Below are 14,076 nucleotides of genomic sequence, written 5' to 3' on the forward strand. Positions count from 1 at the left end.
ACTCTTCCTGCATCCAAGGACTGGAACCCAACCCACAAGAACTAAGTGTACTGAATTTTGTTGTTCTAGCACTGAGTTCTAATATAGTCTCGAATATATATATATATATTTATTTATTTATACTTGCCTTTTGGTTTATTTATTTATTATTTTAAAGATGTGGGGTGCAATTCAGGGTTAGGTATACAAATGTTCATTATTCAGGGACCCTTGTTGATGAGTTGTACCTCTCCCCCAGCAGTTTCCCACTACTGCCAATCCCACCCCCCCCATCCCCTGGCAGTTGAATATTTAATGACAAAATCCAATATTTAAGTTTAAAAAGATTCTCTAATTGCATTTATAGCAATAGACTTTTTTTAAAGCTTTATTGAGGTATAATTGACAAATAAAATTGTGTCTATTTGGAATGTATATTGTGATGATTTGATATATGCATATAAACCGTAGATATTTTTATGATCTTAGAAGTCAATAGCACATTTTGAGTTGCAAACAAGAAGATCTTAAGTATTTACCATGTATTGAATGTTTTTATGCTAAATATATTCTGATGAAATGTGATGTATCCCTTTAAGAATATCAACTGGGCTCAGTGGCTTGGCCTGTAATCCCACGCCTTTGGGAGGCTGAGGTGAGTGGATTGACTGAGTCTGCGGGTTTGAGACCCACCTGGGCAACTTGGCGAGACCTCATCTCTACAATAAATCAAAAAATCAGCCTGGCGAGGTAGCGCGCACCTGTAGTTCCAGCTACTTGGAAGGCTGAGGCGGAAGGATCGCCAGAGCCCAGCAGGTCGAGGCTGCGGTGGCCAGGAGTGGCCACTGCACTCCAGTCTGGGTGACAGAGTGAGACTCCAACTCAAAAAAAAAAAAAAAAAAAAAAAATCAGATAACATAAGAAAATCACTCCTCTTAACTGGGCAAACAATACCCTGCTAGTGTAAGAATCTATTTTATCTTATAAGGTGGAGGCTAAATCTTTATATTTTCTTTTTCTCCACCACTCTAGCATACATTCCTACTCCAATCTACTTCGGAGCGGTCATTGACACCACCTGCATGCTCTGGCAACAGGAGTGTGGCGTGCAGGGCTCTTGCTGGGAGTACAACGTGACATCATTTCGTTTTGTCTATTTTGGTTTGGCGGCCGGCCTCAAATTCCTTGGCTTTATTTTTATTTTTCTGGCCTGGTACTCCATCAAATACAAGGAGGATGCACTGCAGAGACGGAGGTGGAGAGAATTCCCCCTGAGCACTGTGAGCGAGAGTGTGGGCCACCCCGACAACGCCCGGACTAGATCTTGTCCCACTTTCAGCACCCAGGGAGAATTCCACGAAGAGACTGGTCTGCAAAAAGGGATCCAGTACACAGCCCAGACCTACCCCGGGCCCTTCCCAGAAGCAATAAGTTCCTCTGCAGACCCGGGGCTGGAAGAGAGTCCTGCGGCCTTGTAACCACTCTCCCAAAGCTTGAAAATGGAAAAAGTTGATTGTGTGGGTTGAGTTGAATATGGCGACTTGAGAAACAACCGTGCCTTCTTCTTTTCTTTCTTTTTTAAACCTCGACAGACACAGTCCTCAAACCAACAAAACTCAGTACACACAGCCACAACTGATTGAGGGCTGGATACCTCAACAAGACTGAGAGCCTTTCCCCCGCTTCTCTCCAAGAAGGAGGATTTAGATCTGTTACCACTGCTGCTGTGTCATGCTCCACTATGGTCTAGGCTGAGGTGCATGGTGAACACAATTTTGGGAAGGGGAATGGTGGTGCATATCATTAGCATACATGCCGATCAAGGGTGAACTTGGCCATGGCCTTGCATTTACAAATCAAAAGTTTTTAGATACGAACAACTACTGTGAGTTCTGCTACAAAGCACAAATGCATTTGCCTCAACTATGCAATTTGATTGGAAAGATGTACGTGCGACCTATTACTTTTGCTTTCACAGAATAAAGTAGATATGTTTCTGAAATAAGGAAGCTAAACTTTCCCTGCAGTACTGTTAATAGCATTTTAAGCCATAGCAGAGTTCTATACATCGGGTAGAATTTTTTTTTTTTTTTTTGAGTTGGAGTCTCACTCTGTCGCCCAGACTGGAGTGCAGTGGCCGCTCCCGGCCACCGCAGCCTCGACCTGCTGGGCTCCGGCGATCCTTCCGACTCAGCCTTCCGAGTAGCCGGAATTACAGGCGCGGGCTACCACGCCCGGCTGATTTTTTGATTTATTGTAGAGATGAGGTCTTGCCTGCCCAGGCGGGTCTCGAACCCGCGGGCTCAGGCAATCCACTCACCTCAGCCTCCCAAAGGCGCGCGATTACAGGCTGAGCCACCGAGTCCGGCTCGGGTAGAATTTTTTAAATGCTTCAAAGGAACCATATGCATCATGTGATAAAAAGACTAGCTATTTCATTTCATAAGACATTCTCTCTTAGTCTGTCTGCCCCAACAAGGTAGTTATAAAGAGGCTGCTGAATCCTAAATCTGATAACTTGAATATAAACTCTGGTATTCTTTCCTAAGAGGCTTTAAAACTAGTGTGCTCAACTATACGACTAGGAACTGTAATTTGGGATCCACCATAAGGGAAGAAAATGATGGTTATCCAAGCAAATTGCTGCAGAAATTCCTTTAGCTCCTAAGGGCCCACAAAGTTGCTGGGGTACGTCCCACCTGGGCCTTTGGGTTATATCTTGAAAGCACTGGCAGATCTGTACTTTTTCCTTTTTTTCCGGACAGAACATTGCTGTGGTTGCTCTTGAAAATGGGTAATTACATCAGGAAAGCTGGACCTGGAGCATGAAAATCACTTGGAATACAGGAGGAGGGAGATCAGTGAGTGGGACCCCGATTGCGATCCTAAATAATGAATGAAAATTACCAAAAACAAACCAGTCTATTGTACTGACACAACTTCATCAGAGTTAGAATCATTTTGTACCCCCCTTTGATCCCCTCCTACCGTAACCTTCCCGCACCGATTCTGAGAGGACTTTTCTGTTCCTAAATGTACTTTGGGTTCATTCATGATCTGTCATTCTTTTCAGTACCTCCCAGCACATCATTTTGACTTAGGTACCACACAGAATGCTTTTTACATGGTTCTTAAGACAGAAGCCTCCTGACAGCACAAATGGATTGAAAGCACGTAACTCATGGAATATGGCCGAGAGGGACTGTAAGCTTCAAGTACTGTTATAATTGTGAACTGCTTCTGTCAAGAAACCTCTGCTTATGCAGGGCTAATTTGGAAGATGCCTTGCTCTTTTTGGTTTACCCTCATTCATAGAAGAGATCTGATTGACATGACAGACTGCTCCATGATTCAGGCTTTTTGCCCTCTGTCCTTGCTGGGCTGCCCAGGTGGAATTGTGTGAACTCCCTGGGTACAGGTTTGTTCCCCTCCCTTTCTGGGAATGACATTGGTCACGTGGTTCTCTTGGTTGCGTGTAGTTTGTGGACAGTGTTATCACTATTAGACTGAAAGAAGTCTACAAGGGGTGGGGCTAGTGCTCTCAAGGGGAGGCCTTCCATTTTGGTCCTTAGGCTTGGCTCTCAGGGAGGTGAGCAGTCTTGCCAAGATTGTAATTGCAGTGGTATCTGACTTTGGTCAAAATGGTATATATTTCTGATGGTTTTCAGAAAACCTTGCTGGTTAACTTAGTATCTACTCTGGGACCTCAGGGTTTCCCTTTATCCTCTATGGAAGATCTTTGATCCCTTAGAAGAGAGAGTTTCCTTTGGTGTGGGAGCTGAAGATATGTAGCTTGAAGGGGAGTGTTTTCTTAATTTCCCTCTTGATCGTTAAGATGTTGCACTGAGAGAATTTTGGTAGGTAGCTGAGATTATTAGACATAATAGGGGTAATTAGAGAAACACTCCTACCTGTTTGTCCTGAACAGTCACCCAGTTCAACAATCATTGGTCAGGTGCCATTTTATCCAATTACCATCTGCCCTTCTATGACATCTTTTGGGATGATTAGGCAAGAACTCAAAGAAATTGGTCTGAAATGTGTACCACAATGTTAATATTGTATTTCCTCAAGTGTCTGCTACCTATCGATAACAGCTATACCATTAATGTATTGGTGAATGTAGGCAAAGTAGTAAAAATAATGAGAAAGTAAAGTTTTGGAATATGTACCAATTAAGAGTTATTCCCCAAATCCTTTGGGCTATGGTAGCATCATTGGACTATTACATAGCCAAGTAACATGACTATTTTGTAGATGATACCATTTAATTGTATATATAAGGTCTTATGTTTGTTAATTAAATTAATCACAATACTTTATAGGTACAGCTCCTATTAGAAGTTTTAGTAACCACTCTTCAATGAGCTTGGGCTTTAAGTTACTTTTTTTGGAAAAGCTCATCTTGTTCCCTTGTAAATTCTATAAATTCACATATTATTTGGCTTTAATACACATATATAATATCCTTGAGTTCGGCCTATTAATTTAGGAACTTCCAGGGGTGGGATGGGTGGTTGGAACACATTCTTTTGGTTATGTTACTTAGCATGAAATTCTTACTCTTTGTAGGTGGATTTAATTCTCGAAAACAGTCAAGAGTCATTCAGAATCAAGTTGTTGGGATGGGGAAAAGAAGAATCAGAGAGAGATGGATTAGCATTTGTTGAGTGTTGACTATTTGCAAAGCATTTTGTCTAGTGCTTAATATACATTATTCATTTTAATTCTCTCAATAACCTTGCAAAGATTTTATTCTTCTTTTTAAAACAGATAAGAAGCTGAAGCTCAGAGAGGTATTTTGTTTAGGATTGTACAGAGTGGCAGAGTCAGGGTTCAGATGCAGATTTCTCTGACTCCATTATTCTCTTCTTATACTACATAACATGTACAGTAAGTTTTTGGTTAACAAAGGCAAGCTGAGGCCATAAAACAGTGAGTCTAGAGTATTTCATGTTTTGATATATGTCTGTTTCTGAAGAGTAGAGAAGTTACCATTTTTTTGTGTAAATAAAATAAGCTATAGGTAACATCAAAATTTAATGTGTAACTAGATTTTTGAGGTAAATTTTCATTTATTTGGCTAGGCATTATATTAAAAATTGTTTGTCATAACATACCTCAAATGTTTATTTGGAGTTCTTTTTTTTAAATTTAGAGTTCTTATTTAATATAGGACAAATCCAGTTTTGGTGTTAACATTAAGTCTCAGCAGAGTTTTTGAAAGAAAGATAGTTTAGATGTGTTGGGGATTTCAGGTGTATTTTTCTTTTCTTTCAGAATATTAACATTTCCATTAGTTTTTTGGTGAATGTGACTCTTAAGATTCCTAACAAGGATTTTAAATGAGTATATACAAAATGCATACCAAATCATTGCCCCCAGTTACTACCTTTAGTACTGCAAAATAAAAAACAGCATGCACTTGAAGATGTCACCTTGAGAGAAGGGAGTTACCCGGGGTAGGGCCTTGTGGGGGTATCGGCAGTCCAGTTCCGCCAACCACCAAGAAAATTCTTTAGTCCACAATTCCAGCTTGCATTCTTTGGTGGACTTGCAACCGGAAAGTTTCTTTTTGGGACCGTGTTTTATAGAAACCCTATATGCACCAAAGAGAAGCTTCCTGCTTTGGATGGACCTGAAGCATCTATGGGAATTCTCTAGTGCACCCAGGAGCAGGAGGCAAGCCCCAGCCTAGGGTGGTAGTCAATCATGTTTCATGATTGTGTGTGTACTTATGACATCATAGATGGCACAGAACATGATTCTAACTGTGGATATATAGGTGCACATGAGTATCCTAAGTAGCAGATAGACATCCAAGTACTGTATAATCCCAGAATTGTCTAGACTGCAGGTTTGCTCATTCTCTGTTACACAGGCAAGCAGGCAGCCTTTCCACGTGTTTGTGTTTCCTCTTCCATGGTAAGGGCGGGCCATGGCTGGCAAGCAAAGCCTCGCACATTTTATCTTTTTCTGTCCTCTCTCTCCATCTTCCAGGATGCTGTTGGCTGTATCTGTTTCAGACTTCTTGTTCCATTAGAATCAAGTCTGTGTATGTTTGAAGAGGTTTTATTTTAAACGCTTCATTTTTACTTGGCCCTAGGAAGGGTCACATATGACAAGACCCCTCCCTAGGCGTTTGCTTTTGCAACATTAAAAAAAAATGCCTTGGTGCTAAAAATATTTAATGATGCATGTTCACCACTGAAAAGCGCCCACTGAATTCACAGTATTTCACTGATAAGGGGCTGCATGTGCTTTGCGTTTGGAAATCTGGAGAGTTTCCCAGAAAACAAGCACCCATGACTCTAATTTCAACAGTTAATCCATGAACTCTGTGCTGCAAACATGAAGTGTTAAAGGAAAATCTTTTTCTATGGAAAACTCAGCGCTTTTGCTATTTACTTTGCAAGAATAATCAGATGCTAAAATAATTTTAGAGAGGCAAAAAAAATTAATAATAATAACCTTCAAATAATCTTTTCTTATTTCTTCTTCAAAAAGCTTATACCCGTATAAGGTGTTTTCTTTTCTGGTATTTTACCATTACAGGCTCAGATTGAAGGAGAAAATATTGAAAACTAAAGTAATTGCAGGGACACATTAAACCAAAGGGGTGAACAAACAGAAGAGGTAAAGTTTGTATCTAGGAATGAAAAATAAGAATAATTGGTAAGAATTATTGATAATTGTAGGACTAGTACCAAATAGTGGGCATTTTTCATAAAATACATACCTCTACCCCAAACCCCAAATCTTACTTTGGAAGCACGAAGCAGGCAGGTCAGACCCTAACTCTTTTGTTTAAGGAAATGTAATATTATGTTAAATAAACTGGCATTAGGATCGTAATGGGGTGTGTGTTTAGCGTGTGTGTGTGTGTGTGTGTGTGTGTGTGTGTAGAAGTGTGTGATGAAAGGCTGTTTTGCGTTTTTGCATAAAGGAGTTTGATTTTGTGATTTTTAAAATGAATATTTCTTTGGAGACCTCTTAGGGTAATTTAAAAGATGTATAATTTCCTTGTGTTTAATGAAACCTATTGTCGATATACTAATAAATCTTGGTTTACAACATCTTCAATACTTGATCATTGAAAATTAAGAAAAAAGTTTAAAAATGAATAAAGTGTGTTGTATTGAAATTAGTTTGTCTCTAGATTTTTTGTGTTTGAAGAGATGAAGCAGCGAGGCCGGTGTGATTGTCTACCCCTCCCAAATATTAACCCCCTACCTGACAACTCTGTCTTGAAGCAGAATGTTCTATGTGTAAACCATTAGGATTATAGTTTTAGGAGCCGGCCATAGAACATTTTTCATTGAGTCACCAAAGGGAATAATTTTAAGTAGTTCATCACTTACCTATTTAAATTAAAAACAGACTTTTAGAATGCAGAACGATATGCCTTGAATATGGTTTGTTAAGTCATGCTTAAATAGTATGCTAACTCCCAAATCCCAGTGGCTTTATAGCACACAAGTTTATTTCTCATTCACATTACGTGTCTATTACGCGTCTGTTCCATATAGTCAGTCCCTCAGGGATACAGTTTACAGAGGCTTCACCCCTTTGAAGCCGCACCCCCTGGGACCTTCAGGGTTAGTCTCGGATGCTGGGGCAAGGAAAGGAAGAGTCCAGAGAATGGCAAAAAGGTTTTTCTCTTTCTTAGTCTGGAAGCGACCCCATTTCTTTGGCCCAAACTAGTCTCATGGCCCTGTCTGACTACCTGGGGTCTTGAAAATATAGTGTAGTGAATGCTGAGCATTCAGTGGGGATTCTTCTTTGCCACAGTGGACTGTGATAAGTGAAGAATGACATTCCGAAGAAGCCCAACTCATCGTTCTAAAAACTAGTAAATAAAGGGAAAGTCTCAAGCATTTTTTTTTAAAAAAGGTTTCCAAAAGAGTAACTATCAAAACTTGGTTGACAAAGTAGTTAAAAGACCCCTTCCTCTCATCTTTCCTGTGTAGCAAATAATCGGTCATTGCTAAAGTGACCAGAAGCCAGTTCTCTGAGCCAAGAGCAAGAACTTGTGCTCAGACTTCACCTAGGGAGGAAAAAAAACACTGGATCTGGAGGTCTCTCCTGACTAACAGCAGTGTTCTATACATACTGACAGCGAAAACATTGGGGTGAGAGGCGGAAGGAGGTAAAAGAGTTGTGGAAATAACAGCATTACTCAGACTGAAGCACAGTGTGGTTATATTTAGAATCTTGCCTTGAGTACGTTAGGTGGGGAGCAGGGTGATAGATTACCATTTCTCACTCCCTCTCCTCCTGCACACAGAAAGTAAAGGGTCAGAGGCTTAAGTTACAAGACTTTTTGGTGGGGAAGAGGTGTATGTGTCCACACTGACTTTTGAGTTAACCCCTAACTTCCTCTGATGGCTTCTTGCATTCGTCAAGGGAGCCCTTTTTGTAAAATGCAAATAGTGATCCCTTCTGAAATCTACTTACTTCTCAGTTACATGTGCATAATTGGACAAAAGGATTTCTCCCAGAATTTCTTAAATTCCCCAAACTTTTGGGATATAAGTAGAGCCGTTTTTGGAACCAGGCTTTTTGAACTAGGCACATTAGACAGCGTTTGTCTTTGAGAAATGAGGAGAGGAAAAGATTAGGAAGTGGTCATTTGTCTTTCTTGCTTTAGCCTCAGACTTGGTACAACCTGAGTGTTTTAAGAGATGTTAAAAATCATCCAGCTCCTCTCTTTTAAAAATTGCCAGCCGGGCAGAGATAGCCTCTGTATCTTCAGTGTATGGGAGCCAAAAAACATTTTTAATTGCACCGAGATATTGGAAAGCAAGGAGATCGATCTTCGGTGCTCACTTTTGAATTTAAACGTCAACGTTTGATGCAGTTCCAATTTAAAATACCAACATAAATCAGTAGTAAGCAAAAACAGTTCTTTTGCCATTAGAGTGGCTAAGATCCTAGGCAATGAAGAATGAGCAAGTCCGACACAGTTCAAGATGTTCTAGATGTGTTCTTGTCAAAATGGTAGCACCGAGAGAAACGCTGCTACTTAAGAAATCAATAAATAGCTGCTTGGTTGGGGGCACGTCCTGGCACCAAGCAAAAATGCCTTTAGTTGCACTAGAGCGACACCTAGTAGCCGTTACAGAAAACACATGTTCTGCTAACCGCGAGTCTTCTGGTTCCTGGGCTTGAGGGGTGGGGCTCCTAGTGACCACAAACTGGTTAGAACGGCAAGGTCCATAACCTTCTCTTCTGCTGAAACCTTCTAGAGGCTGGGTCGGTTCCACTCTAGTTCTGAGTCACCTGCCTTTTTTGGGGCTGGGAGGTGGTGAGGCATGGGAGAAGCAAATAGGCGGAGGAGGCAGATTCTAGGCCCCAGAGTTCAAGGAGGCCCACTGATGTGGGGACCAGAAAATTCAGACGAAAGGCAATACCTCTGCTGGCTGCTTCCATTCGCTGGCTGACAAGCCATAATCAGCACACAGGGCCCAGACACGGGGCTCCCTTTGTCCCCCATCTATCTCTCTGCAGTGCTTTCCCTAACATGAGGGGTCAGGAGCTCCTTAGTCTCAACAGGAAAAATCTGATTTTTGAAAGTCATTCTCTCTACTTTCTTCATACAGCAGTGGGCTCACTCTTAGGCCCAAGGTACTGTGCTGGTAAAGTCCTCAGTGTCAAAAGCACAGCTTAGAGAAAGGCAGGTTAATTAGACCGATACGAACGATGGTCATATTAGGGTAAATTTGTCAGACATGGAGAAGGAGTGAGGATATAGATGTGGCCCATTATTGTCATTCCATTGGCTGGACTTGGTACAGCATCAATGTTTTCTTACTTGGAGGAGAGTGTCGAGTAGGGGGAGATATCATGCCCAGGGCCGGGGGAGTTGAGGGAAGATTGCACGGAAGGAAAACGACACCAGCACCAGGGCTGCGTTGCCTCTGGTGTCACGGACGTTCTTGCGCAGACTTTGGTAAGTAAATGGAAGGATAAGCTGAGGCAAGGCAGGCTGGTGCCATAGGAATAAAGCAAAGATTTGCAAAAAGAAACAAAGTTTATTATCCACTTCCACAGACAGAAAGGGGCCGACTCTCGCAGGCATGGCATATGCTTTAAGGAGAGAGGGCTTTTAAAGATTCTATAAGGAAGCAGGGCTAGTAAAAACCTTCAGCAACTGCATTCTTGGGTACTGATAATACCGATCCTGCTTTCTTTGCCATTGTCAAGGCAATTAGTCTTGTGACTCCAAACAATAGGCAGTCATGGGGGGGAAGCTGACCTCAATAGGTGAGGTTAGTTTGGTCTTGCATTGCTGGGAAACAAATACTCAGAATAAAAGAGTAATTAGTACAAAATATACTTAGAAGGTGCAAGACAAGTATCAGTAGCTATCTCCAGTGAGCCAGGTTTGTCTTTGGCTAATGATTAGAGGGCGGGTGTGTGTGCAGCACAATAACTAGAAAAGCATGTGAAAAGAAAAAGGAACTCAGTTAAGACGACTGCTTCTTGACTAATGTGATTCCATCTTGATTCTTTACCCGTTCAGTAAAGGATGGCTGGCCTGTGTGGGAGGGAAGCCCTTTGGAAGTGCCGACTCTCTTGAGAATGTCTGCCCAGAATTATGCTCTGTTCAGCCTTGAGGAGAGGCCACGGATGCAGCAAAGGAGACCCTCACAGCCATGCTGGGTTACAAGAGGGTCTGTTTGTCCTCGAAGACCCGTGTTACCCACGATGGTTCAACAGTTTCATCCAAGCCCCACCCAGGATGCTGGCCAGAGCAGACTGCCCTGCAGAGGGCTTGTGTGCCCCAGAGCCCAGGGCAGTCATCGTGGAACCATGCCAGTCCGTGTGGGCTGCCTTGCCCAGGGTCCCCACATCCCCCTAGGCACCCGCCCGGCCCATTTGTTCTCCCTTGTGCCACATGTATGCCCCAACATGGCCAAGCTGCCTGGAGATGGGATGCCTGGGCACGGTGGGCTCTGGGCAGAAGAACTAGACACAGCAGGTTCTGGCTAGTAGGATGGCCCCTGGCTGCAATACCTACCTTGGGGTATTCTCACTGCTAACAGAAGGGGTGTGTCCCTGCTCACTTTCCATTCCCAGAGGCAGTGTCAGCAGCTGGCCCACACTGGGGGGCTTTCAGAGAGGAGTCCTCAGACCCCACAAGAGCGAACTGAAATGTCTTGAGCTTAAGATGGGAGGCCTGGAGGAGGGCCACAGAGGCGGAGGGAGGATGGCTGGACATGGGAGAAGCCTTCCTGGGCAAGGTGCCTTCCCACTCGCCCTGAAGTGTGCATGGGAGGACACAGGGTTGAGCCAGGCTTGGTTCCTGGACTCATCTGTGGTGGCGGCTCCTTTCAGGTAAAGAGAGGCAGCCCCGGGTGCTTATCTGCCTCCTGCTCCCTAAGTGTAGACCAGAGGGGCCACAGCCCTGCTCCAAGCACAAGAGGGTCCCTGGGCCAAGTGTGGTGAGGAAGGTTGGGGTTGATGCCCCAGCCACCGAGCGCTGTTGAAGCTGGGGCCCAGGAGGGCCGCAAGCATATGGCTTTTTGTTAAAATGCCTTGCGATAAATCTCATCACAACCCAGGACCATGTGAAATGGATTCAAGGGGGGGCGGCGAGGGCTTCCGCAACAAAGTGCCCCCTACCCCAGGGAGGGCAGTGGTCCTGTGGCTTCTGCCCATCCTAAGCTGGGGTGTTCCACACTCTCCCCTCCCTCCCTACACCCCCTCGCTGCCCTGGCCCCACTTTCTTTCCATATGAGCTCCTCCCCCACTCCCTCAACCACCATGGCTTTATGAGGCGTCTTGGGTTCTGTGCTACCCTGCCAACCACAGACTTGTGATTTCTCATTCTGGTCTACGATTCGTAAGATGCGTGTCTTCTGCTGTTTCACTGGACATGGGCAGAAAGGGAAGGGGGTGCTTAGATCTTACTTCTGCTCTGACCAGGGGCTAGCGAGCTATCGCCCCTGGACTCCTTAAGGGTGGCAGAACCAAACACAGCAAGCTATCAGCAACTCAGGCACAGTGAAGACTGTGTCTGATGAGGGCTCGGAGAGGCTGTTTCCACTGTGCGCACGGACAGTGAATGGGTCCACCTGGCACTGCTCTGAGGGCTCTGGGTGTGCCCTCTGGGCTATCCTACAGAAGCTGCGTGGTTGCCCACTCATGTGATTTAGTGGATGGACATCCAGCCTTGCCCTGTCTTCCCAGGTGCCTACTGTATTTCCTGAAGAATCCACAGCTGTCATCTGGAAGCTGGCACCAGAGCCCATGAACGGGAGCATGTTGCGTATTCCACATCCTTTTGACTGGCAGAGTGGACTAACGTTGGAGGGGCTTCTGGAGGAGGGGGCTGCACCTGGGCTGCAGCTAAGCTTCCTGCTGTTTTGCTGTCCCTGGCTGTGCTCTGTGGATCCAGACATGCTCCCTTCACCCTGGAATGACCGCGATACACTCCCTTGGCTCAGGACTGGACTGCTCGTGGCCACTTCTGCTCAAATCCTTGCAGGCCTTTTACACTCAGCCTTTATTCCCCTCCCTGGGCACGGAGGAGTGCCCAGGAGACCTGGAGTCAGAGGATCCATGAGAGAGTGTGAGGGTACCTGAGATAAAATTTGGGAGTCCTTGAGAGGGAGCCTGAGGTTTCCTGAGAGTCTGGGGGTCTCTCAGAGGGAGTCCTTCTGTCTGGGAAGGAGTGTGAGGGTCCCTGGGAGAGTATGGGAGTCTCTGAGAAAGTCTGAGGGTCCCTGAGAGGTAGTCTGGAAAATCCCTGTGAGTCTAGGGGTCCTTGAGTGTGGGGCCTCCTGTGAGTCCAAGGTACCTGAGAAAGTGTGAGGGTCCCTGAATCTTGGGGTCCCTGGGGGCACTCACACATAGGCAAAAGTTGTTCTGGATGACATGACTGTTTTGACCAAAGATAGGCCTGTGCTGAATCTAATAGCCCTTCTTTAGCTGGACGTCAATGGAAAAGTCTAGGGGAGGAAAAGTCCTGAGAGAGAGTCTGGGGCCCTCTAGAGCGAGCACCTCGAAGGCTGATTGGTTGGGTGTGTGCATCTCCCTCCTGCTGCCTTCCACCTTTCCTTTTTTTTTTGAGTTGGAGTCTCACTCTGTCGCCCAGACTGGAGTGCAGTGGCCGTACCCGCTGGGCCTAATGGGCTCCGGCGATCCTTCCACCTCAGTCTTCCAAGTAGCTGGAACTACAGGCGCGCGCTACCACGCCCGGCTAATTTTTTGATTTATTGTAGAGATGAGGTCTCGTCAAGTTGCCCAGGCGGGTCTTGAACCCGCGGGCTCAGACAATCCACTCACTTCAGCCTCCCAAGGCGTGGGATTACAGGCTGAGCCACCGAGCCTGGCTCACCCTTCTTTTTTATGTTTCTTGAGGTAGACTCTTCTTTTTACCCCAGCAACCTCAGTGTCTCTGCTGATGAAAAGACCCAATATCCTATGGGGCCTGATTTGGCCCAATTTGGGGCCCGTGTTGGGAAACACACTAAGTGAACAGTTCTTTACAGTTGAGGGCTGTCACTTCCAATTTAAAGCATCTCTTTTAACAGCCCTTGCTCCATTCCCATCTATTAAGAAATTTTGGGGTCTCTGAGCTAGACTGGGCAGCTGAGCCTTTAGAGGATGTGAGTGTTCTGTGTGGTGACCTGTCCTAGGCGCTCAGCCCATGTGCAGACAGTAATGGACCAGAGGGGGCTGGAGGGCAGCGTGCATAGTCCTCTGGCTGAGCCACATAGAGGACTGGTGAGCGGCGCTGTCATGTGTGGTCGTGCTGATGGGTGGCCTGGGTCTGGGCAACAGGGCTGGGCCTGCCTTGCCTCCTCTGGGCCCTTGAGCCTTGAGTGGACACCTTGTACTATGCTGACCAGGTCCAGGGCCATGTTGTTCTTGACATTCTCCAGGTGACCAGCAAACTTCGCCTGTTGTAGCTTATGAAATACCTAGTGGCCAGGTGTGTCGACCTGGCTGAGGACAACGTGAGGCACAAAGTGGCATATCACACCCAGCTCAGGCCCATCTTTGACAGATAAGAATCTCAACAAGTAACTAAGAACCACTACTGTGAGTGTGTATGTCTTTCCTGCCCTGAGACCCAAGCCCATCTTG

The 14,076-nt window shown here is 45.0% G+C and overlaps 1 protein-coding gene across 1 annotated transcript in view; it reads left to right on the forward strand.

Moving 5' to 3' along the window:
* The window catches only part of SLCO5A1 (solute carrier organic anion transporter family member 5A1), a gene marked incomplete at its 5' end in the record, with an annotated part of 90,755 nt that extends 89,220 nt beyond the window's left edge, over positions 1-1,535 (forward strand). The window contains one exon of the mRNA XM_021709987.1: positions 1,012-1,535. Within this exon, the coding sequence (XP_021565662.1) occupies positions 1,012-1,457 (446 nt within the window). The remainder of the gene's footprint in view (positions 1-1,011) is intronic.
* Positions 1,536-14,076: the final 12,541 nt, after the last annotated feature.

This window comes from Carlito syrichta, unplaced genomic scaffold (genome assembly GCF_000164805.1).
Source record: "Carlito syrichta isolate Samal-C Ts95f unplaced genomic scaffold, Tarsius_syrichta-2.0.1 Scaffold287855, whole genome shotgun sequence".
Taxonomy (NCBI): domain Eukaryota; kingdom Metazoa; phylum Chordata; class Mammalia; order Primates; family Tarsiidae; genus Carlito; species Carlito syrichta.